The sequence below is a fragment of the Cygnus olor genome, chromosome 21 (genome assembly GCF_009769625.2).
Source record: "Cygnus olor isolate bCygOlo1 chromosome 21, bCygOlo1.pri.v2, whole genome shotgun sequence".
Classification (NCBI taxonomy): Eukaryota; Metazoa; Chordata; class Aves; order Anseriformes; family Anatidae; genus Cygnus; species Cygnus olor.
The window spans coordinates 3,711,054-3,738,393 of NC_049189.1; the positions used below are offsets into that span (position 1 = coordinate 3,711,054).

Genomic DNA, 27,340 nt, shown 5'->3' on the forward strand with positions numbered 1-27,340 from the left:
GTTGTGCTGGGCGCTTTGGTGCATGGCTCACAAAGAGCGCCGAAGTGCAGCTGGAGCCCTGCTCACCTCTCACAGGCTAAAGACGTGCTGGGATGGGCAGTGCAGGACCTTCTCCTGCGCTGTGTTTTGCATGTGTCCAACGCTGCAGGCCTTGCTGAGTTCCAGGCTGCAAGCAAGCCTGAACCACCACTGCTGACCCAAATCCGGCCCCTGAAATGCTCAGGTCTCAGAAAGGGGCTGTGGAAAACCTGGAGCGCTTGGAGCCTGTACCTGGCTAGGTAAGGCTGCACGGCCAAGTGATGGTGCTCTGCGTGGCCCCCCCTCCCCAGGTGAAACGCAGCGGTGGGAAGCATCCGTCCCCGTGTGCCCTCCTGCGCCAGGCTTTGGGGGCACCCCGTGGGCAGCTGCCTCAAGTACGGGGTGAAGCCAGCTGGCACTACCTGCCTCGTCTTTGATCCCATTAGCAGGCACCACTGATTGAACAGAACGCTTCTGCTAGCCCCACGCTACTAGTGAGCTGTCTGCAGGCCAGCGCATGATGCCCACTTCTGAAGAGCAGGAATTGCTCTAATGGGAAGAGGGGGAGAGGGGAAAAAAAAAAAATAAAAAAAAAATCTGGCTACAGTGTGGCTTCTGTTAGCAGCGCAGGAAGCTGTAAGCCTGCAGCCTCTCCCTTCTGCAGCTCCGGGGAAAACTCTCCTGCAGCAGTTCTTGCCTCCCAGCAAGGGCCAAAGGCCTCACAACTTTCCAGCACCTACACAGCTGGTTTACATTTAGGCTTAAACAAAAACACAGGCTTGTGTTCAAACCAGACAACTGGGGCATTATTCAGTTAGCAACATCAGGACTCTGCTCCCCCACTTACTCCCCCCCCCAGCTCCTGCCTTATTAGAGACCTTTAAACGCTATTGATTAAATCGAAGCAGGGTTTTTCGAGCTTCAGCCCATATTTCATATTCCCCCCCCCACCAAAGCCAATCTAAGTATGTCTGTGAGCTATTTGGCATTCTCTGTTTTTTAAGAAACATAAGAGTTTTATTTCCTACTGAATTGACCCACGGGGAACAATTGCCCACAGAACCTTTTTATTAGCCCCCTCATAAACAGTGAGGGCTGTAGGGAAAGTAGTAAAGGTTCTCTTATTGTTTTAACATAATCTAACAAATGCACAGCTCGTGGATCAGGGCAGCTACGCCAGGGCAGTGACGCTCGTGTGCAGCCCAGGGACGTGCACGTGCGTGGTGCTGGCACAACCAGCTGCACGCTGGCATCCCACAGCCCAGCCTGGTCCTGACGTGTGTCAGGAGCTGTTTTCTGGCTGTTGGATGGATGGGGAAAAACAAAAAGCAGCTGTAGTAGAGCTGCTCGGCCAGCTTTGTGTCCAAAAGACACTCCAGTTGGAGACGACTGCATTGGGTCGCTGTGACCCGACTTAAGGAAAGCAAACCACCAGGGGCAGCTGGGAGCCAAGGCAGGGAAAAAAAAAAAAAAAAAAAAAAAAAAAGGTGTTTTGGGGAGGATTGGCATTTCTTTAAAGTCATAGTGCTACAGGAGCAAACTGCTCTGTTGGGAGGGAAATACAGTTCCCCTAGGAGACAGCGCTTGGTTAAAGCAACAGAGGCAAACACAGCTTCTACTGCCCATGTGTCACAGTGCAAGTGAACACCACAAGCACGGGCCCTGGCCAGCGGTGAGCCCGGTGAGCGCTGCCTAGCCCGGGACAGAAACGTTCAGCAGGCTCCTGCTAGCACAGCCGAGGAGGGGCAGAGCTGGCTGTTCATTACTCACTGGGGAGGGGAAGCGCTCAACAGCTGATGCTGAGCCTGCTAAATGCCTTGGTGCCTCCAGCTCCCAAAAAGGGAGCTGCCCAGAGCCGTTTGGACACAAGGGAAACGAGCCGCCAAAGGCCCTGCAGTCAGTCTAGAACAAAAACACGTTTCCTGAAATGGCTTCACCCGGTTAAGTCCCTGCAGACTATTTTCAGGCGGAGCTGATTTGGCATCCTCTGCCTCCCCTGTCTGGCTGCAGCTGCTCTCCCTCCGAGCCGCGGCTGTGGGGCCAGCCACAAGCACCTCGCCTCGCCGCAGCGGGGCCGATTTAGGCTCCCTCTGCATCCCCGGCCCGAGCTATTTGCAGCATGCTGCCCGTGTTGTCTGCCTCGGAAGAGCTGCGTGACTGATGAGCACATGCACCATTTCTGGAGGCCAGCACAAGCGCTCCCGAAACCCAAATAAAATAACTAAACAATTATTGCTTGGAAAATGACAGTCACTAAACCAGGGCTCCCGACGGTGCTGCTCCAGCTGGGGACAACCTTAAATTGTGCCATTTGGTACCGCCCGGCAGTGGGACTGGTCCTACCTGTGAGCGGATCTTCAGCGCGGGGCCGAGCTTCAGCCCCATGTTGTTCAGCAAGTGCTCTTCCGTCAGGAGGGGCAGGGTCTCGCCGTCGATCGCTTGCTCGCGGAATACCTGCGGGAAACCAGGGGCCAGGCTCAGCAGCGGCAGGGAGCCGGCTGAGGGGCTCCTCGCCTGCTGCACCACGGCTGGGACAGAAGATCCCTCACCACACCTGTATGAAACATCCTGAATCCACAGCCAGGAGCCAACGCATAAATGGAGACATGTGGCAAGGTGCATGAAAGTTGGGTGGGCTAGTTTTAATAAACCAATAACTTATTTTTTTTTAAATATTGGGCTGGGAGGTGACATTTTTTCCCCTTTTCGCTCAGGAGCATTCCCCCAGGTCAGCACCCAGCCATGTCTAAGAGCACTTCCATGAGTAAGCCCAGCTGACCGCGTATGATCCTGGGTGAGAAACAGATGAGACACGTCCCAGGCCCTATCCCAACTCCAAAAGAAGGACAGACGACACCATACGAATCTAAATTTTTGACACATCCTACATCACACACCTTTTTTCGTGGCTATTTGGAAAAAGCTGACCCAGCAGCCCAACAGTATTGCAGTGAGGTCTATGCAGGTGAGGAGGAGAAACTTCTTGGTCACGCATTTCCTGCTCAAAGCTGCTCATTCCCAAAAAAAAAAAAATCACCAGACAAATCACCACCAGTGCTGTGGGGCACACGCTGATGGATACCCCCCTGCCGTTAGGGTTAGACCCTTCCCTGCAGCGCCGCGGCAGCTGAGCGAAGCAGAGCGGGTGCAGTGCAGCCTCATATCTCACAGCCACGGCAGCCAGGCTAGGCTAGTCCATAAAAAGGGCAATTTCATACCAAGGCATCCCAATGCACCCGGCCACGCAAAACTGCACCATTTGAACGCAGTCTTACAGCCGGGGGGAGGGAAAAAAGTCCTATTTTGCCTCCATCTGCCTCAAGTGACAGGGTCGTGCTGGAGTTTTCCACCTAGTACGTGCTGTAAAGGTTAAGGGCTGGCTACGTGAGCTTACTGCCCCGGTCCTTGTAGGCAGAGCAGGGCTGTGCTTGCACCCGGCTCCCCCGGGGGCTTGTTCCGGATGCCCGGGCTCCATGGTGCGAGCAGAAGCTGCCAGCATTCGGGGGATGTCAGCTCAGGGCCTGTTTTGTTGTGCTTTTAGGTTTTTTTTAACCCAACCCCACCTCCGCTCCGCAGCATTTCTCACAGCCCGGCTCGCTCTGGAGGCTTGCCCAAACGAGCCGCCTGCGGGGCCCGATCCTGCCGCCTCGCCGCGCGGTGGTTTTGCACAGCAGTGCCCTCACTGAGCACAGTGGTGAGGGGAATTTTCATCTTCCTCTAACGGCTTCTTTCTCAGCAGCCCCTAGCCCAGAGCCATCCCTTCAGAGCGGCAGCTGAGCTGCTGTGAACCCTTTTTTATTTTTTATTTTTTTTTTATTGCTGGACGCCACCAGCAAAGCCGCTCCTGACTGCAGCGCGTTTGTGCTCCTTGACCTCACGAAACTTAATATACCCATTTCTTCTCCTTCCTGTGAAGCCAGCGTGGCTGGAAGCCAACAGCCTCCCTCCGCTCGGCGCTGAAACCCGGCACGAAAAGCCTCGGTTTGAGAACAGCGTCGCCCTCGGGTGCCCCGCAGGTCCCAACCCGCGGCGGGGACAAAGCCGAAGATCGTCAGGGGCCGGGAGCAGAAACGGCGACTTTTGTTTTTTCTGCTCAAGTTTTCTTGTTTGCCTGCGCCGCGGCTCTACGCGCACTGCATACCACCACGCTCTCGCTGGCTTTTCCTGGCAGGAGCAGCCTGCGGGCCGGTGCCAGACCTCCCCGGCAGCTGTGGCTTTGGAGACGGGGACAAGCGGCTCTGCAACGCGCAGCCCCGGACCTGGGTCCCCCCGAAACGCCGGCGTTTTCACAGCGAAAAAAAACCTGCTAAGCGTATAACCGCGGCGCATAAAAACCCACCCCTTTAAACCACGCACCCCCAGCAAAATGCAACGTAGCAAGGGCACGACACGAGGCTGTTTAGAGCCGCCCCCGTTATCGTGAAACATTTTTGCGACGCGCCGAGCTTGCCGAACCTTTGTCTCGGCGAGCGATTGATTTCTCCCCGCTGGTGCACCAGGGGCTGGCACGCAAGGAGGAACTGGATGGATGAGCCTCCTGCGAGGTGGCTGCGTGAAGGATTCCTGCACGCTTCCCACCGGCTCCCAGGCGACTTCACTTCCCCTCCCCTATTCCCATCCCCGTGCCGTTGTGGGAACGCGGGCAGGGCGCAGTGCCGCCGTGCCGAGGGCGCTCTGTTGGCGTGGGCAGCTGCGTGCCTGGGTTGGGAGCCTTCCTCTGGGCTCGCGTCCCTGCCCAGCAAATAATCAGCACACGGGTACGTGCTGACCCCATCCCTCGCCCTCCTCACCAGCAGCAGCCCCCGAGCTCCCCTCCACGCACAGACCCACTGCCTCTCCCCCTGCAAGCCCCCAGACAGCCAAAACCTTGAGCCAGACACCTTGAGCCACGGGGAGCCCAAACCCCTCTCATTCCTCCTAGGGAACGTTGTGTGTGCTGCACCTCCATGAGAAGCGTTCCCTTTCCTAAATCCTGCCTCTGGATGCACGCACAGGTGTTTGCTCCAAAGCAGCCCTGGTTTACCGATGGTGGTAACAAAGCACGTAGTGATGGGATTAACGTCAGGGTTTAGGGGGCGAGGAAAGAGATTTGGGAGTGAAAGCACATTATCCCATCACCTGGGAGTTAAAGGGAGCTGTGGGGCAACTCCAGGTTTCCATACAGAAAATAAAAGGCTGTGTCCCAGCTTCCCCATCCCCTCGGGGCGAGGTGCATGCACCTCTCCACAGGGCACACACCAACATCAGCAGGACCTAAAGGGAATCTCTCGTGTAGAGCCCCATACGCACGCCGCAGCCCTAGCAGGAGCTGCACGCTGGGCCTTACCCTTCTCAAAAGGGCTCGTGGGAGGCACAACTTCTGCCTAACGCACTAAAGAGGCAAGGGTTTTTTTGGAGGACGGGGTTTTTTGGCAACCAACTTCCAACCAGCCAGGATGCCCAAGGAGAGCTTTGCCCTCCCTTGCTGCCAGTCGGGGAAGCTCCTTTTGGAGCAGCGTGTCCGGAAAGCCCAATCCTGCTCCTTCCTCCCTTCTCAGATCCGTTCTCAGCCTCGGATGCGTCTCTGCTGAAAGGCAGGATTGTCCTCGGCGCTGGCCCTTTGCCTCTCTATCTGCTGCTTTCTCTCCCCCCGCTCCAAGCACACTGGACCCCCTTTACGAGGCTGTCCCAGACAGCTCAGGAATCTGCGCCCTCGCCGTCGGTGCGCTCTCAATGGGGCATTGATAATGGGCTCCAGCAGATGCGGAAGCCAAAAACACGGGGTTGGTTTTCGTACTGCACCTCGCGACCTCACACCGAGCGGGCTTCACGAAGCCTCCCCAGTGCTGATGGAATAGCAATAGCAATTCTAGGATGAGCTTAAAAGTCACCATCAGCATCACTCCGAAGCGTGAGCACGGAGGTTACGGGGATGCTTGTGACGCCAGGGTCTGTCCCTGCTCTGCCCCACGGCGCTCTGGGCGCAGGAGGAGAGCTCAAAGCTCCCAGCTTTACCCTGCTCCCACCCTCTCCCTCCTCAGTGTCCCCCTGCTGTCCACCCTCAACGCCCACCGCTGCTTCTGGGGTCGGCACCGGCAGCAAGGAGGTATTTAGCGATCCACCAGAAACACGAGCTACAGGGAGCGCAGGGCTCCGGGATGTACACCCATGGGGACGGACAGTGCGAGGAAAAAGAGGCACGGCCGGGAAGCTGCTGGGGCTGGAGGATGCTTTACCTGAGTGTACTCGGTGCAGCCGGACAAGTTGGACACGAAGCTGCACACGTCCTCCACTGTCCATTTGCTGATGTCTTCCAGCGCGGGGCTCTCCTCGCCATCCAGAAACAGACCTCCCATGGTGCCTGGAGCGTTCGGAGTCGGGGGGGGGGGGAGGGAAGGAGGGGAGGAGAAAGAAGGAGGAGAAAGAAACATAAATCATTAAAATCCCACACGGACAACAACTAGCCTGCAATCTGAATATTTTTCTCTAGCCGCACATTCATCTTTAATGACCTGTCAATTAAAGCACTGGGCAGGGTCAATTCATAGGCCTCTTCCTCCTGGAGGTCCCCAGCTTGGAAAGGGGGGGGGGGTGGGGGGCAGGCAGGGGGAAGGAAAAATCCCAGCTAATGTATTTCATGTGCTTAATGCTCTTCAGCTGCAGGGAAGAGATGGGGGGGAGGGCGGCAAAAAGAAGGAAGCAAAAAAAAAAAAAAAAAAAACTAAACCCCGAGGAGCGTTTCTGCACACGCCGCAAAGCGGAACACTGCCTGCCCCGGGGGCTTCTCTCCCCCAGCCCCGCTCCTGCCTACGTGCTCCGAATGCCAACCGGCCCCGGCCCCACGGCACGGAGACGTCCCCAGCCCCACACGCTGCCTGTGTGTCCGTCTGTCTGTCCGTCCGTCCCACCGGCCCTGGCCGCGGCTGGCCGAGATGGCAGCTCTGCGAACCGTGCTTGGGTCCCAGCCGTGTCAGCGGCACGGGGGTGATGGGAGAAGCGCTGCGGGTGCCCCCGGCTCCTGACACCCCCGGGGGGGGCATCACAACAGAGCCGAGAGAGAGAGGCACAGGAATAAGGAGGGAGGGAGGGAAGAGCCAGCCAGGTTCCTCCCATCTCCCACAGCACACAGAAGGAAGGCCACGCACACAAGCACCGAAGAAACCCATTTCCAGAAAATGCCACTTTTTGGGGGGAAAAAGTAGAGCGTTATTAACGTGAGGAACTCGCTGCTGCACGGCGTCATCTGGGTCATTGACAAGGACCTGAGCATCTGTGGCTGTGCTGGGCAGGGTGAAAGTTTACGAGGGACATAAATGCTACACGTCAGGGCACGAAGCAACAAATTACCCCAAAAAGTACTTCTCCCGGGGGTTTACCCTGACAAAATGATCCTTTTTGTAGGTTTGTGTTTGTCCCCCAGGCTTTGGAGCAGCACCAGGAACACGGCCCCTCGCTGTGGCTCCTCGGCTCCCGTCGGCACCTCCGGCAGCAGCCCGAGGGGACAGCGGCACCCAGAAAGTCCTGGTGGGGAGCGCGAACAGCAGAGCCACAAACCGGGGAGCCACAAACCGGGGCTCCAGCAGCTGCCTGGCAAAGCCACCGAGGTCCAAGGTGGCGGGGAACGGAGAGGACTCGCGGAGCGCGCTCCCGCGCCAGGACGATGCTTTCCACCCAGCAGCAGCCCGCACAAGGCGCCGGCAGACGCCACGTCACCACTTCCACCGCCTTTCCGCCCCGAGCTTCCCGCTGCCGGCATCGCCTCCGGCGCACGGGGGGCACCAGCACCCCTCGGCCCCTCTCCTGTCCCCCCCCCCCCCCCCCCCCCCGAGCGTGGAAGGCGCTTGATCCCGCTGTGCCCGCAGCTCGGCCGGGACCCCGCCGGTGTCCAGGCAGCTCCGGGTGCTCCTCAAACTGGGAGACGAGCGTTGTTAAAATTCACAAAACACCCAAAGGGCTGAGGGCTTTCCCCCTGCCACTTATTTTGCCGTTTCGGGCTGCTCTTTCCCGGGGCAGGGCAATCCTCTTTCTGCTTTTTGGAGGGGCGGCCGCAGCTGGGTGAAGGGAGGAACTGGAACCGCACGCACAGCATCACAGACGCACTCAGTTGTTCCAGGCACAGGCAGCGCTGGGGCGAGACACCTCCAGCCGCAGCCAGAGCGAGCGCCTCCGAGGGGACCTGCCCGTAACAGCCAGCTCCTCCAAAATGCGGCACTTCCGCGCTCCAAAAGCCAGCCAGGGATCGCAGTGCAGCCGCCCGGTGCTCGGGAACGAGCCCTGCAGGCAGCCGGGGAGGGGGCCGGGCAGTGCCCCCGGCCGGGAGCCCCCCCAGGGATGCAGCCACGCACCCGCGGCGCTGGGCACGCACCGGGGCAGGGTGCTTTGCAGGGCCACCGCCGTCACCCGCAGGGCTGGGTTGGCAAGTGCAGCCCCCGCATGAGCCCTCTCCTCTCTGGTTTTCCTTCCTTTGCCCCCATTTGCCCTGAGATGAAAGCGAGGGAGAGGTCGAGATGCACACAGATGTACGCACGGTGACAGAGTGAGGGCAAGACAGCCAGGCTGGGTGGGAATAAGATTTTCCACGTACCCACGCAGAGAAATACGATTTATCTCAGTTTGTTTTCCCTTCCCGTTTATACCAGGAAAACACAGGCACCGACCGATGGAAATATTGGTGGGAGGGGAAGGCAAAGAGCCACGCTTCGGGCTCTGCCCTGCGAGCAATTCCTGCACCGTGGAACCTAAAAGCCGGACGGAGGACGCCTCTTCCCAGTGAAACCAGTGGGAAACCAGCCCCGCTCCCTGCAGCAAAGCCCAGAGGCTCCCCGTGGCTGCAGCAGGCTCCATCGCACCCCAGACACTCAGCACCCCAAGCTGGGGCTCTGGAGCTTGCTGCTCGGGGGTCCCATCCTGCCCCCACCAAGGGCTGCCCCCCGCTCTGGCAGCTCGGAGAACGAGAACAGATCGGTGCCCAGCGGCTCGAGGGGACGCGCCTTCTGGTGCCATAATGACACGTCACCGGGGCCTGCCGGACCGCCGGCACGCAGAAAAGGCAGCATCTAGTCCCTGCCAGGCCCCCCCCCCGCCTCGCCCCGTGATAAATGACGGTCTGGGAGGCTGCTAATGGATTGCAGAGCAGCTCTCCAGATGGGGCCCGGCGTGGAGGCACCGGGAAGGATTCATCGGCCCAGGCTCGTGGGCAGGTGTCCACGTCCAAGCCCTCACCGCCTCGGCCGCAATCCATTTGTAATTTTTCTCCCTCCTCCTGACGTCCAGCTGCTTTGGAAGAGAAGCCGAAGGCAGAATGGGTGAGGGAGAGCTGCGGGGATAAGTTTTTTGCCCCTGGCACTGCAGGAGATGATTCAGGTGCCAGCGGGGGACCAGTGCGCAAAGCTGACCCGCTGGGGGGGGCAGCCCCCTTTGGGGGGGGTTATGCTGTTCTATCTGCACTGCTCCCCCTCCAAACCCACCCCTGCACCCCCTTCCTGCACACCCTGGGTGCGGGTCATGGAGCAGCACCGGCAGCCTCCCGTTAATTGCTCTCCAGCCTCCGGATCGATGCGAGGATTTTAGCCTCCTCCACACTCCATCCTTCACCTCGTCAGAGGACGGGGACGGCGGGAGGAGGAGGAGGAGGAGAAGGAGGAGGAGGAGGAGGAGGAGGGGAGCAGGGCTGCTGAAACCTCGGCGAGATGAGGTCAGGCGGCAGCCGCCAGGTCCCCAGAAGGCGGCTGCGGGAATCGACCCGGCTCTGCCTGCCGTCAATATTCCTCCCGGCGGGGACGCCGAGCGGCTCCCTGCCTCCGCAGCAGGAGCTCCCTTGCTGCAGGCCCGGAGGAGCCGCCGTGGCTCGGCTGTCATTTCCAGCCAGCTGCTGCTCTCCCCGCTCTGCCTCCCAGCCCACCGCCGCGTTACCTGTCTCGCGCCACAAAGCCGACGCTCTCCGATACCAGCCGGCGCCGTGCTGCGCAACGCCAGGACCAGCCAGGCCAAAGGAGCAGAGCAGCCCTCCAAAGTATTCGGGGATTTATTTGGCACAAGGGGGGAGGTTGGTGCAGCTCTGCCTGCCTGCCTGTCTCCGAGAGCCACTCCTCAAGGGCCAAAACCCTTTCTTTTTTTGTTTTTTTGTTGTTGCTGCACATTACCCTGGCACAGCCCAGGGCCCCTGCAGCGCTTGGATCAATGCAGCCCTCGGTATTTCAGCGGCTGAGCTCTCCTCCCGGCTCCCCCATCTGCAGGGGATGCGCCCTCATCCCAAACCAGGAGCTTTTCCTGGCATCACACGGCACCTGGCACACGGGAGCCTGAGCCCGGTGCTGCTCTCCTGCAAGCAGGCAAGATTTTAGCAGCCACGACCGCGAGCGAAGCTCGCCAAAAGCAAAACCACCCTCAGGAAGAGACCTGGAGCGGGCTCCACAAATCAGGAGCAAAATCAGAAACGCTCATCTCTGCCAAGGCCTCCAGACACGCTTGTGATATAAATTCGAAGTGATAATAATAAATGGGCTATTACAGGAACCCGTGCCTTGCTGGGGGAGGGAGCGAGCTCGTGCACGGCCCGGCCTCCCCGCGGAGCCTCGCGCGGGTGACGCGCACCGGAGCCGTGCTTCTTCCCTTAATGGCCGGGAGAGAAGGGCTCCTGCGAGGACGCCTCGGCAGCCCCCGGCAGCAGGAATATTTGTCACGCTGGCCACCTGCCTGTCATCGAAAAATCGCTTCCTCCTTCCTGGCTGGAAGGCAGCTCTAATGAGCGCCGGGCAGCCGCGCTCCCCACCGCCGCGGCTCTCTGCATGGAGAGGAGGCAGGCCCGGCGCCCCGCGTGCCGTGCCCCCCGGTCTCCCTCCTCCGCGTGCTCCTGCCTCCTGCTAATTGCTCTGCTAATTATTATTAGCCGAAGCGGGCTTTGGCTTTTGGCTGGGGATGATGGAGAGCTGGTCGTGGTTTCCCTGCCTGCCTGTCCCATCCGATGGGCAAGTCGCTGCAGGGGAAGGAACGATTTTGGCTAAACACCAGACGAGCGCAGCCCAACAGCCTTTCCTGATTTTCCGGCCTCCCTTCCAAGCACAAAACCTCTGACCCGCCCCTTTGTAGGGCAGCACCTTGCCGCCAGTCATCTGTGTCACCTCTCCCTGAAGCTGCCTTTACATCTGTCCTAACCATGGCTCCTGGAGAAGGTCCGTGCAATTGCAAGGTCCCGTAACCCATCACATCGCCCTCGCCTTTTTCACGTGCTTGGGCCTCGCTTCATCCCTGCTGGTGCTCGTTGTCACCCTTGACTTGCTCTGGTGCAAAGGGGGGGGGGGGCCTTTCCTCTAATTAAAAGGTGCAGAAGAGCCACCACGAGCACGCTGCAGGACGGCAAGGGGACGAGCCCCGCGTTCAGCGAGCCCCGCGGCCGCTCGGCACACCCACCTGCGTGGAAGTACGGGCTCATCGTGTAGGGGAACCCGAAGGGCAGCGGCTGGGGCGGCGGGATGGAGGCTGGCGGCAGGTACTTCACCTCGCTTTTGTTGATGCCCGGCCCAAGCAAGTGGCTGGGGGACTCGGCGCTCGACGAGCTGCAGGGCGCGGTTGGGCCGGCGGCCCCTTCCCCCAGCTCCTTGGCCCCTTCGCAGCCCTTGCCCGTCTCCTTGCACTCCTTCAGCTCCGTGGCCGAGCCGCTGCTCTCCGCCTTCAGGCTCTCCGGCTTCTCGTCGCTCACGTCCGCGTCGCTCTCCGAGTCCTTCATCTCCTCGTCGTTACAGTCCGGCGCCCCGTCCCGCGCCCCGCGGGGCTCCGCCGGCTCCTTGGCCTCGCTCGGCCCCTGCGGCTCGGCTCGGTGCTGAGCCGCCTTCCTGCTGCCCCGCCGCGGCTGCTCCTTGGGCGGCGTGGCGCTGCTGGGGACGCCGGGGTTGAGGGACAGCAGGGGCGCGTTGTTGTGCCGCAGCACCAGCATGGCGTTGCGCCGGGACAGCTCCTCCCGCAGCGGGTGGCCCTCGGGGATGTCGTGCACGTTGCGCAGGGCCGGGTGGTCCGGGGGCAAGCCCGGGTGGAGGCTCAGAGGGTCGCCGGCCAGCAGCCGCTGCCTGTGGAGGTTCTCCAGCTCCTTCTGGCGGATGATCTCGGCCGACATCTCCAACCTGCACGGGGAGAGGCAGAGGGGGACGGTCGCTGGGGAGGAACTTGCTAACCCGCAGCCCGGCTGAAGCAGAGCCTGGGGGCTCTCCAAGAGTGGTCCCCACACCCTCAGATCCATTGGGATCGTCTGGATGTCGCTCTGCTGCTTGTGCACAGCTCCCCCAGCCCAGCACCCTGCACCCTTCTGCCTGCTAGCAGGGAAAGAAGGGCAGGGCTCGCCCTCCGCGCTCTTTACCTTGCCAGGTTTTGCTTTCGTAGCATCTCTTGCTGCCGTGCAAACATCTCTGCTTGTGCCGGCTGTAGGAACCCGTAACCTGGGGACAGGGAGGGCAGCGATATGGGGTTATTCAGCCCAGCGTTGACTCCCTGCTCACTCGGGGTGAGCTCTCCAAAGGGCTGAGCAGGAGAGCTTCCAAAACCCAACTCATTCCCAACCCTGTGCTGAAACACGGGGCCAGGGAGGGTGGGGGGCAGTAAAAGAGGAAGGCAACCTGCTCCCATCACTGCACGGCAGCCAGAATAGAACAGGGAAACACAGAAAACGTGCCTGTGCTAAGGGACAGCTTGCCACAGCCAGCACCATCACTCTGCCCACCTCCCTGGCTGACCGCAGGCCTTTCCTGCACTCACCTGGTGTCTGGCACAGGGCCGAAGGCACCCCGAGGAAAGGAGGTCTCAAGTGGGGCCCCAGGGCGATATGGGGCGCGTTCTGGGGCGACAGCAGCGGCGGCGGGTGGGATATCTCCCTGGGGGAATCAGAAAAGAAATCCACGTTGAAAAGCTGGAGGCTCCATCCGCAGCGACAGGAGGACCCTGGCTCAGGAAGAGCATCCCTTTTCTGCACCAGGGGCTGGGCTGAGAGAAGAAAGGTGCCCATTTCCCACACGTAAAACTTGAAAAGAGGGAGAAAATACTAAATAAAGAAAAGCAGAACCAGACGGGGAAGAAATCAGCCAAAACTCCATAGGTCCTACCTGCCTCCCACCCTCCTGCTCCAGTACGTTTACTCTCAGCTGGGTGCTCAAAGCATCCCTGGCTGCCCAGAGCTGGCAAATGCAACGCTGAGGATGCTGTGTTTGCCTTTCATCAAGCCTCTCAAGCTTGGGTTTCTGTCTCAGCTCCCTTACAACCAAAAAGTCCTTCTAGATCTGAGGAGCTGGGGCTGTGAAGATCTGAAGGCATCAGGGGGATGCCTCGCAGATATCACTGTCCTGGCTGGGATGAGGGATGATCCCCAGTTCTGGAGAGAAAAGCGGGATGTGAGGCGGAGAGAGGGGAGCTGGGGAGAGGGACGTGAGGTCAAAGTGCCATGGGGTCTGCGGGAAGAAGCATTTTGGGAGCTGGGGAAGGTGGAAAGTGACCAGCAAGCTGGAAGAGGCAGGCTTGAGGGTGGGGAAGAGGACAATGCCCAGAAGCAAGGCAGGTAGAGCCTGCTTGCTTGTTGCAGAAAAAAATAGGAGGGGAAAAAAAAAAAAGAATACGCAGGAAGGGAATAGGAGCCAAGGTCTCTTCCATTAGTCAAATCTGTCCTGGGAGCCTGCAAGCAAATCTCTGCTTTCCGGCTGCATGTCTCTTAATTCCTTTTGATGGCCACTTACAACATTATTACCTTCACCAGGGCATCTAGAGGCAAAGCCAAGTGCTGCGCCGTTTATTTTCATTTTACAACGTCTCCCTATAAAGTCTGCTTTGGGAGAGACCGGAGGGCGAGAGAAAAGGAGTGGGGTGGCGTGGGCGACTTCATGGCAAGGAGCGCCCCCCCCTTTCAGTGGGGCTGAGGGGTGCTAAGGTGAGCATCCCAGCTGGGGATGGATTGCCCCCAGGGCTCGTGAAAAGCCAGCCGAGAAGAATTTGGGGGTGAGACGGGCAGACGGCTCCCTGCAGCACCAGCTTTCCAAGGAGCACCGCAAGGAAACGCTGCCTGCCCTTTCCCTAGGTCTTCCCGTTGTCGTTTCTTCCTCGTTCCGTGCAGCAATCCCTGAAAATCACCACGAAACGCTGCAAGAGGCTGATGGGCAGCACCGGGCGGGCTGCGAGCCCCCTCTGAAATTCCTCCTCCTCCTCCCTGCCACCCCCCCCTTCTCCTCCGGCTGTCTCCCCGTCTCTCCTTTCCTCCTCCTTCCTCCCCTAGCTCTCCTCTAAACTAATTGCACAGCTCGCTGTGTCTGGAGGAGAGCCACGGATCGATCCGTCGCTGCTGAAATGTTAATGCTAATCGTATAACCGCTCCGCCAGCACCTCGCACTCCGGTGGCAGCTCCAATTAATCTCAGGTAACGCAGCGCGTGACCTTCGGCTCCGAGCCGGGGCAGCAGCCAAGCGATGCTTATGTAATTACACCATGAAGTGTGTAATCACCTGCCCTAATCCCCGAGGCCTCACAATTAGCCGAGGCCTCGGTCGCTGGGCTGCCAAGTGCTTTGCCACCCCGGACAGCCTGCAGATGAATAACGGACAATTAAAGCGGCATGACGGGGGCTAGGAGGTGTCCGCTCGATCGTAATTAGCTGTAATCATGGGGAGACGAGGCTGGCAGACGTGCTGGTCGTTTTATAAGAAGCAATTTAGGAAATCAAGTCGCTTTTAACTGTTCCGCGGCCAGGCAAGCGGTGGATGCGTCCTCCCTGCCTCTGCAAATGCAGGGAAGGGGATTTGGTGCTGGGAGCGGTGCGCAGCGGCCCCAGGCACAGGATCTATAGGGAGATGCTAAAAATGAGGAGAGGCTCCGGGTTTTAGCTGCGAGGAGACCCAGGAAGCACGCTGTGTGATGGGGATCGGGGCTGGGCACGGGAAAAAAGGACATTTTCCCCTTTGGTGGCAGCACAGCGTTAATCAGAGGTTGTTCTTACACCTTAATGCTGCGCTCACCACGATCCCGAAGGAATTCACGGCTGCTCACGGCCAGTCCCTCCGGCTCCCAGCAGAGCCATCAGCTCCCCAGCACAGCAGGGATCAGCTCACGGCACGGACTGGAGAGGGAGCGATGCTCCAGCTGGGGAGGGAGGGAGATGGGGGCCTGATCCTGCTGCCACGCACACGGCCAGCACCGGCAGCCCACGCTGGTTCTGGTGGGGCTGCGGGGAATGTATCAGTCCTTACGTTGCGCACACACTGCCCGTGCTGGGGATGAGCCCAAAGGTTTGGAAAATTCAGGGGGATGCCTCTGCACCTGCCCGACGGGGGTCACCGCAAGCCCCCCGGGCTGTCTGCTCGGCAGGACTGGGGCTCCCCCCAAACGCACGTGGGACAAGCAGGCGACCTCAGAAATCCCCGGGGGACGAGGGACCTGCTCCCTGCTGGCAGACTGATGCTCCCCAGCCACGCTACCACAAGGACAAGGACTGCCTGCCTCCCACCCAGCCTGGGGCCATGCAGATGGGGAAGATGCTGCTGCCCCCCAAACCTGGCCCTTGGCACGGGGACGGGGGCAGGAGGAGGGAGCAGGGCCCTGGTGCGGAGCTGGGGAGCCCGATTCCTTCCTGCACGGGTCCAGCCGACTGCTTCCCAGCAAGCCTGGAAACAGCCAACCCCTGAGAAAAAGGCCCCCGAGACCTGAGCCACGGCTGCCGTGTGCTTTCAGGCAGACCGAAATGCAAATCCTCGCATCGTTTCCCACGCAGGTACCAGCCCCGTTCGTTTCCTTCCTCTTCTTCCTCCTCCTCCCAGAGCAAGGGCTGAGTTACAGCCCCGGACCCCGAGGACGTGAATTTAGCCCTTGGCAATTCCATCTGATGAGCCCGGTCCCTGCCTTGCGGAGAGCAGTTCCTTGGTGCTGCCCAGTCCTCCCCCCAGCCCTTTTTTTCCCCTAATATGCCAGCTGGAGGCTTGGGAGCAGGGTATTAGGGGATTTGCGCTGCATGCTGTTAAATTTGATATGTCCTTTAACAGGAGACAAATGGTTCACGAGGCTTAAAAAGTATTGACTTTTCTTTAACAATAAGCACTAATGGCCTTCAAATAATCAATATTTAAAGTCATTACGGGGTTACACATTATACTGGTAAAGCCAAGCCTCTCGCCTTAACCCCCTCGCAGCCTCCCGAGCTCTCCTGCTCCTCCCGGCAGGCTCTGAGCAGAGGCTGCGGCTGGAGACGTGAGGGGGTCAGGAAATGCAGATTGAAACCGGCAAGGCATGGAAATAAATTTAGAACGGATGGAAGAAGGAGGGAAAAAAAAAAAAGAATGCATGAGAGCCCTGCTTGCTTCTGCTTTGCATTTGATAGGGAGAGACACTTTAAACCTGAGGTAATAGGCAGGCAGCGCACAGCTCCTGGCTCGTTCGCCATCCACAGGCGCTGCCAGTGCCGGGAAGGGAAACCGAATGAAACGAAAAGGCTTCTAAAAAAAAATGGTGCTTGGGTTTTCCAGGCAGAAAGGGACACGTACCTCTGCTGTCCTAGGCGTGGAGGGGCTGGCTGGGGGGAATCATGCTCTCAAAATGCAAAGCGGTGCTAAAGCCAAATTCCCTACGCCAGGTCGAGCTCCGTGGCCTTTCGGTGCTGCCCCTCACGCAGGCGAGGAGGTGCAGAAGCGGGAGGAAGGCAAATGCAGCGTTCAGAGTGGAGAGGGGGATGCAGGGCAGGCCAAGGTGAGAGCAGGAGGGCAGCAGGGAGCACGGGGGGGAAAAGGGAAACCCCCCAGTGCAGGGGGAAGGACGCAGGTGGTGAAAGAATCAACGGCAGCAGGAAAGAATCCAACCCAGAAATCCTCGCTGTGTATTTTGGGCACGGGGGAAGGCCTCTGAAGGATGCAGTGTTTGTAAGGGAAGGGCACGGGGCAGATCCCCCAGCCCTGGGGCTCCTGCACCCACCAAGCTCCAGCCAAAGGGCTCAGCACCCAGCCCCGGCAGATCAGGATGCTGATGGCATCTCATGCAGGCAGCATTTCTCACTCCTTGGCACTCCTCCTGCCCGAATTGTGTCCCTAACACTTCACACGGATGGGACCAGAGGCAGCTGGACACTTACCAAATATCTGCCCCAACACCTGCCCCATTCCTGCCTGCCCTCTCCTGTCCTGAGCAGGGCTGGCTCCCCCGGACACCTACCACGGGCACACGAACAGGCTCCTGGCATCTCCAAATGCCCTCCTGCCACGTCGCGTTGAGCCAAGTCCCACCACAGCGACCACAGCTGGCCCAGCCCAGCCTGAGCACCTGCAGGGTCCAGGAGTTTTCCCCTCGAGGAGGTGAGTGCTGGTGCTCAGCGCCCTGCCCTGGTGAGAAGCGGGGTCTGCCCAGCTCCAGGTCCGGAGCACAGCCCAGGAGCAGGTCCTGCACCACGTACCCGGAGCCGAGCACCCTGGCTAAGAAGCTGCCAGGCCAAACAAGGCAGCAAAGCCAGCGCGTTGCCAAAAAGTTCGGGAGGTAGCAGGATCCCAGCAGCCCAGTCTCTGCGGGGCGCAGCCACCTGCCGGTTCTGCAGGAGCCAGAGCAGCTTGGAGATGGGAAGTTCTCCAGGCTGGAGCAGTTACAGTGACACCTTTGAGCTGTACCCTTTCCTCTTCCAAGTCTTTTTATAACTCCAAACTAACTCAACAGCCCTTTCAAACAAACCACCGGGTCTTGGCGCTCCGTAAGCCGAGGCTGAACCGATCTCGAGAAGGATTTAGGAAACCGAAACCAAATGGGTTCTCAAGCAGCAGTCCAACTCCAGGTCTGGCCACGGACACTGTGAGAGGCACAGCTTTTACGAACTGCCCCCGATAGCTGGGAAAGCTGGAGAGGTGAAGGGACCACTGCTCTGCTAAAAGGACCTCAGATCTGGTCCCAAAAAATGCCCATTTAGTGTTTTTAGGAGCACACACGGGCGTACCATCCTCTGCGGAGCCAGCACCCATCTTCCTACCTTGTGCTTCGTTACACCTACCCAAAAAGACGGACACACACCTCCCTTCACAGATGTTCCCTGGCTCAGACTCCTCACCTCCCACCCTCCTCACACCTGGGAAGCGGAGCACTGAGTAGGTAGCTCCTGCTAGCAAAGGTCCCCGCATCGCTGCCTCTGCGAGAGCCGCAGCACTGCCCTGCTAAGCAGAACTGGGTCACCTGCGTGGGTTTTCCCCCCTCGCTTTGCCAGACGTAATGCCTGGAGTGGCTAATTATTCCTGCCCACGCTGCTGCCACGCTCGAGAGCTGACCTGATCCCCGCAGACCTCCCGATAGGAAGCTGAAATGGAATTTTAACGCCGCGCCAAACTGCTCGCATCCCCCCCCCGCATCATGCATTATTACTTCTGCTCCTGGGAAAGGAGATGCCATAAATCTGCCTACGGTTTGCCTACGCACGTGAGCCCGCTTCCTCCATCACCGCCTCCTTTGTCAGTGCCTACCTGAACCCCTTACAACGTCTACACCTGCACAATAAGGTGCAGAAAGGCTGCCGTGATTTACCTGGTTGACAGAGACCATGGCAGCCAAGAGCAAAACCCAAAGCTAAGATCAACAGGGAGAACAGAAGGCAGGATTTAACCCACGTGGTGCTTTTCTGCTTTGCAATGCATGACCGTGGCTTCTCCTGGCATCCCTAAAACCCCAGGAAAATCCCTAAAACCAGGGCCCCATCACAGCGCATGAAGGGAAACTGAGGCACGGGGCGACCCCCGCAAACTGAACCCCAGGGCCCGCAGGTACTTCTCTCAATATCCACGCCAGGTTGGGGCCCTGGGTGCTCTTCTCCCCTCCTCACCTTGCCGGGATCTCCGTCTCACGTGTGCCAACTTGTAGGGCTACCTGGAGAACGGGATCACAAATAGAAGCAGTGCGGGGAGGAACACAGCTCCTAGCTCCAGCCCCTGCTGAGGCTGCTGGCTGCCTCCCTGCCTTCTTCCCAACCGATTTAACGCTTCCTGGCCCTGCCCAGCTCCATCACAACACCTGCCTGGCAGCAGAGCACCTCTGGGTGCGATACCGATCTCCCTCCTTTGCAGTTTGCCCCTCCTGCGTGCAGCGCCTCCCCGCACGCCGCCTCCACCCTTCCGCGGGGGCTCTTCCAGCCAGCCCTCCGGCTGGCCTGGCGCTTCTCCAGGCCACACATAGCTGGAGAAAATTTCCCCCATGCCTGGCTGCACTGAAGCTCCTCTATCCCTGCATTCCTCGCAGGTCTGCCTACGATCCACGTGGCCTGGACTGGGGTTTCGTGGGGCGGGTTAGCCAAAGTGCACCCTGCAGGAGGAAGGTCTGCGCCCAGCCTCCTTGCTCAGAGAGAGGGAAAAACAGACGGGATCCCCGAGGCTCTGACGAAGGGGGGGACTCTAAACCCAGTGGGTTAATATGCACACTATATAATCCGTATATCCAGCTGCCCCCACCCCGAGATGAAAGCCAGACGAGGCTAGATGCTGGAGCTTTCCACTGCTTGTCCCGTGATACCCAAAGTCTTTGCATCCCCACCTCTGCGATCCTTGTCAGGAGCTCACGCAGCTTTAATTTAATTTCCCTCTGAAGTTCCTGATTGCGGAGGGAATGGCTTGTGGCACAGAGCAAGATAAATGAGCTAGAATTTCTTGGGAGGGAGGGAAATCAGCTTTCCAGCACTCCTGTCAGTGGAAAAAGGAAGCCTCGCCTCCTTCTTCCTCTAAAAAAAAGGGAAATTTCTTCTCTTTTTATTCCACCCTAGCGCATTCCTTCTCTCTCATTATCTGGGGGAGCTCTAAAACCCCACCTTCAACACCCGAACTTGCTCTGCGCCGAAGGACAGGCTGGGGTAAGGGATCCCAGGCAGGGCTGGGACGGCTCCCAGCAGGCAGGCAGTGCACCAGCCCCCAACGCCCCCCCCCCCAAACCCCCAAACCCCCACACCCGCAGGAGGTGACACAGGGGCAGCCCACCCTCAGTGCCCTCTCATCCTTGGGGCGGGGAGGAGGGGAGGGGGGGGGGGCGGAATCCCCCCAGGGCTGCTTGGAGCCCCCCCCCAAGCCCTTCCCCAAAAAGCGCAGCCCCTTTCCCGAGCCGTGCCCGGAGCTAACCCCGCCCCGGGGCTGGGGGGGTGGAACCGCGGCCAGCCCTCCCCAGCGGCCTGGCGGAGCCGCCCCCCCCCCGCGGGTACCTCTCGGGGAAGTGGGTGTCCCTGTGCTGGGGCAGCCCCTGCTTCCTCCGCTGGCTGGACGAGTTGCTGCCCGAGGGGATGTGCGCTTCCATCGCGCCGGGGTTGCGCGCCGCCGCCGCCGCCACCTCTTGCCGAGCCCGGAGCAGATCTGGGGGAGAGGGGAAGGGATCAGCCGCGACACCCCCCCCCCCACCTCCGACCCCCCGAAAAAAAAAAAAAAAAAAAAAAAAAAAACACCACAACACCACGCCACCCTCCTTTTGCCCGGAGGCCCCCCCCCCCCCAGCTCCCAACCCGGCTGCTGCCGGCTCCCCAGCTGGGGACAGAGGGTCCCCCCCCCCCCCCCCCCCCCCCCCCCCCCCCCCCCGCTGCCTCCATCCCTCCCTCCCGCAGCCCCCCCCCCCCCCCCCCCGGGTGCTCACCCTGCAGAGCGGGGGCTCGGAGCCGGAGCCGCCTCCGCCGCCGAGGGAGTTGGGCAGCGGAGGAAATTGTGCAACTCCGGGAGGGGAGGGAGGGAGGGGGGGCGGATTGCTGCTTAATTGCCTTCCTGGCGGAGGGAGGGGAGGAGGCAGGCGGGGAGGGGGCACAAGGGAGCGGGAGCTGTTCAGACCCTGTCCGGGGAGGGGGGCTGCTCCCCCAAAATCCCCCCCCCCCCCCCAAAAAATAAAAGCTCCGGGAGCAGCCCCAGCAGCACCCGGAGCCCCCAAAGCCCCGGGGTGCTGCGGGGCCCCTCGCGCAGGTTGGGGCGCGCCCGGCGTGGTTTTGCTGCAGGGAGAGGGGCTGGGGCAAGGCGAGGGGCTCCCCCCCCCCCCCCTCCCCTTCCAGCCCTGGGCTCGGCGCCTTCATCGGCCCGAGAGAAATGCAAAATGCGCCCCTCGTTCAAGCTCACCCCCACCCCAGGAGCCTCTCCCCATCGCCCAGGCGGTGGCACGTCACACGCTGTCACCCCAGCGCGGGTGGCCCAGCTGCACACCAAGCGCCTCGCGATGGGTGACACGGCCACGGCTAGCGGGGACCACGGGCTGCTGGGGAGCACCAGGAGATGCCCAGGCAACAGCTTTCCGCTCTGCTTTCCTCCTCGGGGACCGCCACAGGTGGACAAACCTCCGAGAAGGGCAAGGGACGCGGGCACGGGTACCAGCTGCGCCGACCGAGGCTTTTTCTGCAGCTACTCTCACAGCTCAGCACCAGGAGTGCCTCGTTCCTACACACGGCTCGCTTCTAACCCACAACAAAACCTCTGCTGCCATTCACATGACACGCAGGAAACGCACGCACACGGATGCACGCTTACAGGAAACCTCCTTCGCACACTCAGGCGTGCCACTCTGCGAAAGGAAGCCAAAACACAGCTGGGGAGAGGAGGAGAGGAGAATTTATCTTAATGAACACACCCTGCTCGGGAGCAGCCTGCGATTTCCAAGCCCTCCCCACAAAGCAGCGTGCACCAGCCCTCTTCCCACAGCCGATTAATAAAGCGAAGTTAATGCGAGCGTGCTGCACAACCTTGGCCACGCTACCCCTTCCCTCTCCTTGCTCTCCTCCACCAGCACGTTGGTTTTGTTTTGGTCCTGGGGGTTGCAGCATCCACGCATCCTGTGCCCGAGCCCCACCGAGTATTTTTGCCATGGTCAGGGCTCAAAGCCTGTGCAAGCTGGGGCTGGGAACAAGCAGCACGTGGGTACCTGGCCGGTTCTAGCCACGTTCATGCACTCACAGCCCTCCCCAAACGAAGGGACAGACACTCAAACGCCCTACAAACTTCCAGCTGCAGAAACACCTAAGGGAAGAGCGGAGCACCAAAACCCCATCGGATGGCGTTAAAAAAAAAAAAAAAAAAAAAAAAAAAAGCCGAGAGAATTCTCCGAGCCGGGGACAGCGCACCTCCAATGTTTATAAATTAATTATCTGCAAAGCCCAGGTCGCTCCTGATTGCCACAGCGCCTGTAATTTAGAAGGCTGGCGCGTGGCCAGCTCCAGGAGCCGCATTGATCCCGAATGACCGCAGCAACCCCCCGCATGCCCGCCCTCCCTTCTCCTCTTGCTCTCCCTCCTTTCCTTCTCCACCCCCCCCATGCCCCTGCCCCTCTCCCGGCCCCCCCGAGGATCTGTTATTTACAATCCTGCACTCTGACAGTTGGGAAATCAGAGTGATTGACAGGGGGACGCCGGCGGATGGAGGAGCCAGGCACGGAGACAGCCTGAATTCAGAATGCCGGATGAATGCCGCTGGGAGAACGGGGGCGGAGGGGGGGGGGAGAAAAGCAATTAAAAAAAAAAAAAGATTTCTAAATTATTAACATTTTTTAAATTATTAATGTTATTGGTGCCTCCGTGCGAGCCCGCAGATAAACTGTGCTTTGTAGTGGCACGAATAATTTATGGCCCGACCAGAGCCCCGTGGCGCGGAGCCGATCCAAAATTCACCAAGTTTTGTCTCGGCAGCGGTACCGGAGAGCCCCTCGGTGCCGGCTCCTCTTCTCCCCTGCCCACCCCAAAACCTCAGGGTGACCCCTCGTCCCGTAAAGGCTGAGGAGACGGTTTAATCGTAATCATAAAAAAAGTAATAAATAAAGCGTCAGGCTTTTAACGGAATGAGCTACTTTCCTCGTGACATAGGGGGAGAAAGGGGTGGCACCAGCTGCGTGTGGTCTGCGTGTCCAGCACCAGCAGGTGCCCAGGGCAAGGGGGCTCTCCTGTTACATACAGGTGTGCACGCACCCCGTTTGGTGCCGAATATTAGAGCATGTATTCAGCACGGTCAAGGCAGACCTGAGGGTCTGGACGTGCTGTCCCTTTGTGCACAAGCTCTGGTGCTTTTGCACGCTTGTGTTCACAGGGCGACCACTCCAGCCCCACAGAGCATGGTTTTGCCCCAAAAGTATTGTGCTTGCAGGAGCCCTGCACCTCTTGTAAACCCAGGGGACAGCCAAACACCGAGGCACGTGCCGTGTTCACCACCGTTCGTCTAAGCACAGCCTTGTGCCCTGCCTTTGCTGATGAGCAAATTCTTGCTCCGCAGCAAAAGGAATCGCCTTCCTGCCCCCAGAGAAGCCAATCAAATCAAACAGAGTGGAAAAGAAGACAGCCTCTTCATTAACCTAACAAGGAGCCCTGGGGATTTGCACTCCAGACTGGAGATTCTCCTGCTGGATATTTCACGGACGCTGCTCGCGCTCCCCCGGACCCCCCGGCAGCGCGTGCCAGCCCCCGCACCCTGGGTCCTCGCACAGCACCAGCACTCAGCTCTGCTCCCCACGCTGGAGCAGAGGCATCTCTTCCATCTCCCTGGTCCTGAGGGATGCAGAGAGCTGGGTCACCCCGCCGGGACACCGCACAGCCTCCGCCTGGGCCAAGGAGGCGGCCGAAGCGCCCCGCGGGCCCAGCACCCTGCAGCGGTGCGGGGATGTTGCGCTCCTGTGCTCTGCCGAGCGCTTCCCAGGGTGGAACCTGCAACTGCCTGGTGCCCCCTTTAGGCACAGCCCGGCATCCCGCAGCCCAGCTGCGGTCAGGCAGCTTCTTCCCCAGCTGAAGGCAAGAGTCTCCAGAGACCCTTCCCTTCCCGCAGCCCCCGTTAGGTGCTGGCACCTGCCCAGGGCAGGGCGGCAGCACACGGCGGTACCTGTTGGTGTGTTTGGAGCCAGGCTTTGGATTTCCCCTCCCGTAACTACAAGCAGCAGCTTGTTTTGAAGAGCAGAGCGGCAGCATCTTCTCTTCAACACAAACATTGGTGCAGAAATACTCCTGTACTGCTCCGGCCTCGAGCCAGCAGCCAGGCGGGCATCGTACGGCAGCACAACAAGCAGCACACACGGCAGGCAGCAAATAACGAGGGGCTGGGGGGTCCCTCAGCTGTTCCCAGCTCAACCTCAGGGGACCTGGGAAGGTCTGGGGACAATTCCTTCGTGCTGGAAGCTGCAGCCTACGTGGTCCTTACAGCCACGCCCTGATGAAGCCCTCACCAGGTGGGGTATAGAGGAGGTTCTGCCCCTTCAGCACCCCCTCGCTTCACATCAGATCTGGTTTCGGCTAGTGAAGGACCGGAATAATCCTTGGTGATGCAAACACGATTGCTTTCAAAAGATGACACCGTGGCTGAACCTGTCCCCCTGACTTCAGCACTTGCCTGCTGAGCTGCCTTCACTGCGACGTAGCTTCATCTGCATATTTTAATTGTCCGTAAAATCATAGGATATCTAATTCTCATTAAGGCAAAAGGTCATTAACACCAATTTATGCTATGTCTGTGGGCAGCAACTACTGCACAAACTTTCTAAGCCTGGCGTTATCAACGCTTAGCTAAATCCTGCAACATCATCTTGCTGCTTCAGACCCCATCATGAAATGCCAGGAGCATCTGGAGCTGCCACAGCCCCCTGCCTCACCCCAGCACTCGTTCCCCTTGCTCTGCACCATGACCACGTAAGACTTGCACCACAAATTCTGAATATACAGCTTGACGCCAACTCTTGAAACAAAGGAACAGAAGGAAATCCCTCACCGCCCTGCAAAATACACGGCAGCGATGTGGTGGCTCATCTACTCCAGATACAGGTCGCTCCAGAAGGTGTTAGCACTTACAGATGGCTGAGAGTAGCCACCTCCAGAGAGATGGGGGAAAAAGGGCCCAAAGGATCCTCTTTAGCACCGCCTGTATTCATTGCATGATAGACACGTACCGTAACGTCTTACAAGCCATAACCGTTGGCAAACCCAAGCCCTGGTGTCCCCGCCGTGCCCGTACCTCCGTGGCTGGGCACTGCCATGCTGTTGGCCAGCTGGTAGAGACGCTGCTGCTGCTGCTCCTCGAACGTGCCGTGCTCGTTCAGCGCTGACATCATGCGCCTGTAGTGCTCCTCCGGGGTCATCTGAGTCACCGCGTCCTCCAGCAGAGGCGTGTGGGAGTTTTCTGAAGAGCAGAGAGATTTGGGCTTTTTTTTTTTTCTTTTTTTCCATACTAAAACACGGTGGAAAAAATCACATTGAGTACAGGGATGGGGCAAAGGAAAGAGCAAGGTGGGTGAGGGGGTGTTAGGACAATTTCCACGACTCTAGCACACACCAAACTCAACCTAGCAAGCTGTCCTCGTGCCCCGAGACGTAGCACCACGTGCAGTCACTACGGCTTGCTCAGCCTCACACTCAGAAAAGCCTACAAATGGCCCAGCACGCCTACCTCTCCCCCTTCCCGAAACGCCTGCGAGCTTTGAGGAGGGCCCTGCCTGCTCCCTGGGCAGCAGGGATCCCAGCCTGACAGCCGGGGAGCTGAAACCACAGAGGCTTTGTGTTTACTGTAAGCACAACTCCGAGTAATTACCGTTCTCTGCCTTGGCGGTGGCTGCTCTCAGGCTGTTTTATCTTGGATCTTCCCCGGGGGCAAAACCTTTTCATTACTCACCGAGGAACTCCCAGCAGTGAGGGGAAGAGGCAGGAGGGACGGGGGCGCGGGCAGGACCCCCGCTGCGCTGGGTGAATGATGAGACCACCCTACTGCCTGCCCCAGCTCCTGCCTCCTGCGTCCCACACCGGGTCCCCCAGGGCCCGTGGCAGGCGGCCGTGCTTCCAGATCACCTTCAGGGTGGTGGCTCTGAGAGCGGGATGCTTATTTTACGCCGGTGGTGGTGCCGTAACAGCCATGCAGGCACTGGGCACCTCGCTGGGAAAAGAGCTGTGGATGTCCATCAGGTGAGAGAAAGGCTCCTAAGGCTGCTCTCTGATAAGAAAGCCTGGGGCAAACCGGTGCAGCCCGAGAGAAGAGATGCTTCCAAAAAGGGACCCTGCCGTGGCAGGGGGGGGACTGGTTCACTTGTGCCTGGGGCGCTCAGCACCACAAACCAGGCGGTACGTGCTGCCTGCCACCAAACCACTGCACGGCCGAGCATACAGGGGCTCGCACCTGGGGGTGCAGCTTTCAGGTAGCAATGCAACCACCTCCTCCCTCACCACGGCACAGAAGGGGAAATATATACATAAAAACAAACAAATAATAAATAAAAAAAAATCAATCTGCGCACAATTTCAATTAAAACGGGTTGTTGCATCCCCAGCTCCCAAAGCACTCTTCGAAAAGGGAAATCTCCAGCCCGCTCCAGCTCAGGTCAGCGCCCCGCTCAGCACGGGTTCTCACCCAGCATTGCAACTTGGGGCCAAATCTGCAACCACCTATCTCCCCCCCAGCAGAGGTACCTGCACCTTGGGGACCACAGGATTCCTGCGCAAAGCATGGGTCTGGGACCCTCTTCGAGCTGGCAGGTACCAGGAGTTCATCCCCACCCTGCACCGCACGCAAAACCCTGCCCCAAAAGAAGAGACATCCACACCTGCAGGCACCCAAACCTGCAGGGCACCAGTGGAAGGAGCATGGGGATGGGGACAGGGACCCAATTCCCATCCCCATCTCCCCTGACACCTCCCTGGGGACACACAAGTGCACCAAACTCTTCCTGCTCCCTTCTGATGCTCTTAAGCAAAGGTCTAAGGAGCAAAGCCGCGTGCCGCAGACCTGCTTTAGGGAAATCACTGATTTTTTTTTTTTTTTACACAGCTGTGTCATTAGAGAAAAAAAAAGGAGGGAGAAGGGGAGTTAATGGCACTTAATTACCATAAACTCCATCCGATCAGCCCCAGAGCAGATTTCAGGTGCAAGGGGGGGGGGCGACAAGGAGGAAGGAGGAGCCCAGGGAAAGGCTGGCTTTCCACGCTGAAAACTCCAAGATTTCACATGACTCAGCCAGCGATAATTCCAGCCCTGCTGAAGCTTTGCTGTCTGCTTTTGTCATTACCGGGGGGTAATGTGGGAGAGACTGATCTCGCCAAATCTCCTCCAGCTGCCAAGTGTGAAACGGACTCTGGCACTGCCAACGGGCAGGCAGAGCCAGGCAGGGCCTCCCGAGCATCCCCCCGACACCCCAGCCATGGGGACCCCCTCTCCCCACCGCCAGCCCCCCCAAAAAACAGCTCCTGGACGATGTGGGCTAGTGTGGTGGATGCGGAGGTGCTGCACCACCTCGTCACAGCCCCAGGAGTGGGCAGGAGCACCCAGCCTGCCCCTCCTGTGCTACGACAACCGGGCAAGGCCGGAGCCAGATCAGACAACGTGTGGATTTCCCCCCCTCCCGCAGAAAAAAAATAAAGGAACAAATTGTCAGAGCTGGATCTGAACTGCGCAGCTGTGATCCAGCTCCC

The 27,340-nt window shown here is 59.3% G+C and overlaps 1 protein-coding gene across 5 annotated transcripts in view; it reads right to left on the reverse strand.

Moving 5' to 3' along the window:
• The window catches only part of SAMD11 (sterile alpha motif domain containing 11), a 220,359-nt gene that overhangs the window by 1,927 nt on the left and 191,092 nt on the right, over positions 1-27,340 (reverse strand). For all 5 annotated transcript variants that reach the window (XM_040533325.1, XM_040533324.1, XM_040533326.1 and 2 more), the window contains 7 exons: positions 24,900-25,064; positions 20,156-20,303; positions 12,742-12,857; positions 12,347-12,425; positions 11,407-12,113; positions 6,234-6,358; positions 2,362-2,472 (listed from right to left, as the gene is read on the reverse strand). In XM_040533325.1, coding sequence (XP_040389259.1) covers positions 2,362-2,472; positions 6,234-6,358; positions 11,407-12,113; positions 12,347-12,425; positions 12,742-12,857; positions 20,156-20,303; positions 24,900-25,064 — 1,451 coding nt within the window. The remainder of the gene's footprint in view (positions 1-2,361; positions 2,473-6,233; positions 6,359-11,406; positions 12,114-12,346; positions 12,426-12,741; positions 12,858-20,155; positions 20,304-24,899; positions 25,065-27,340) is intronic.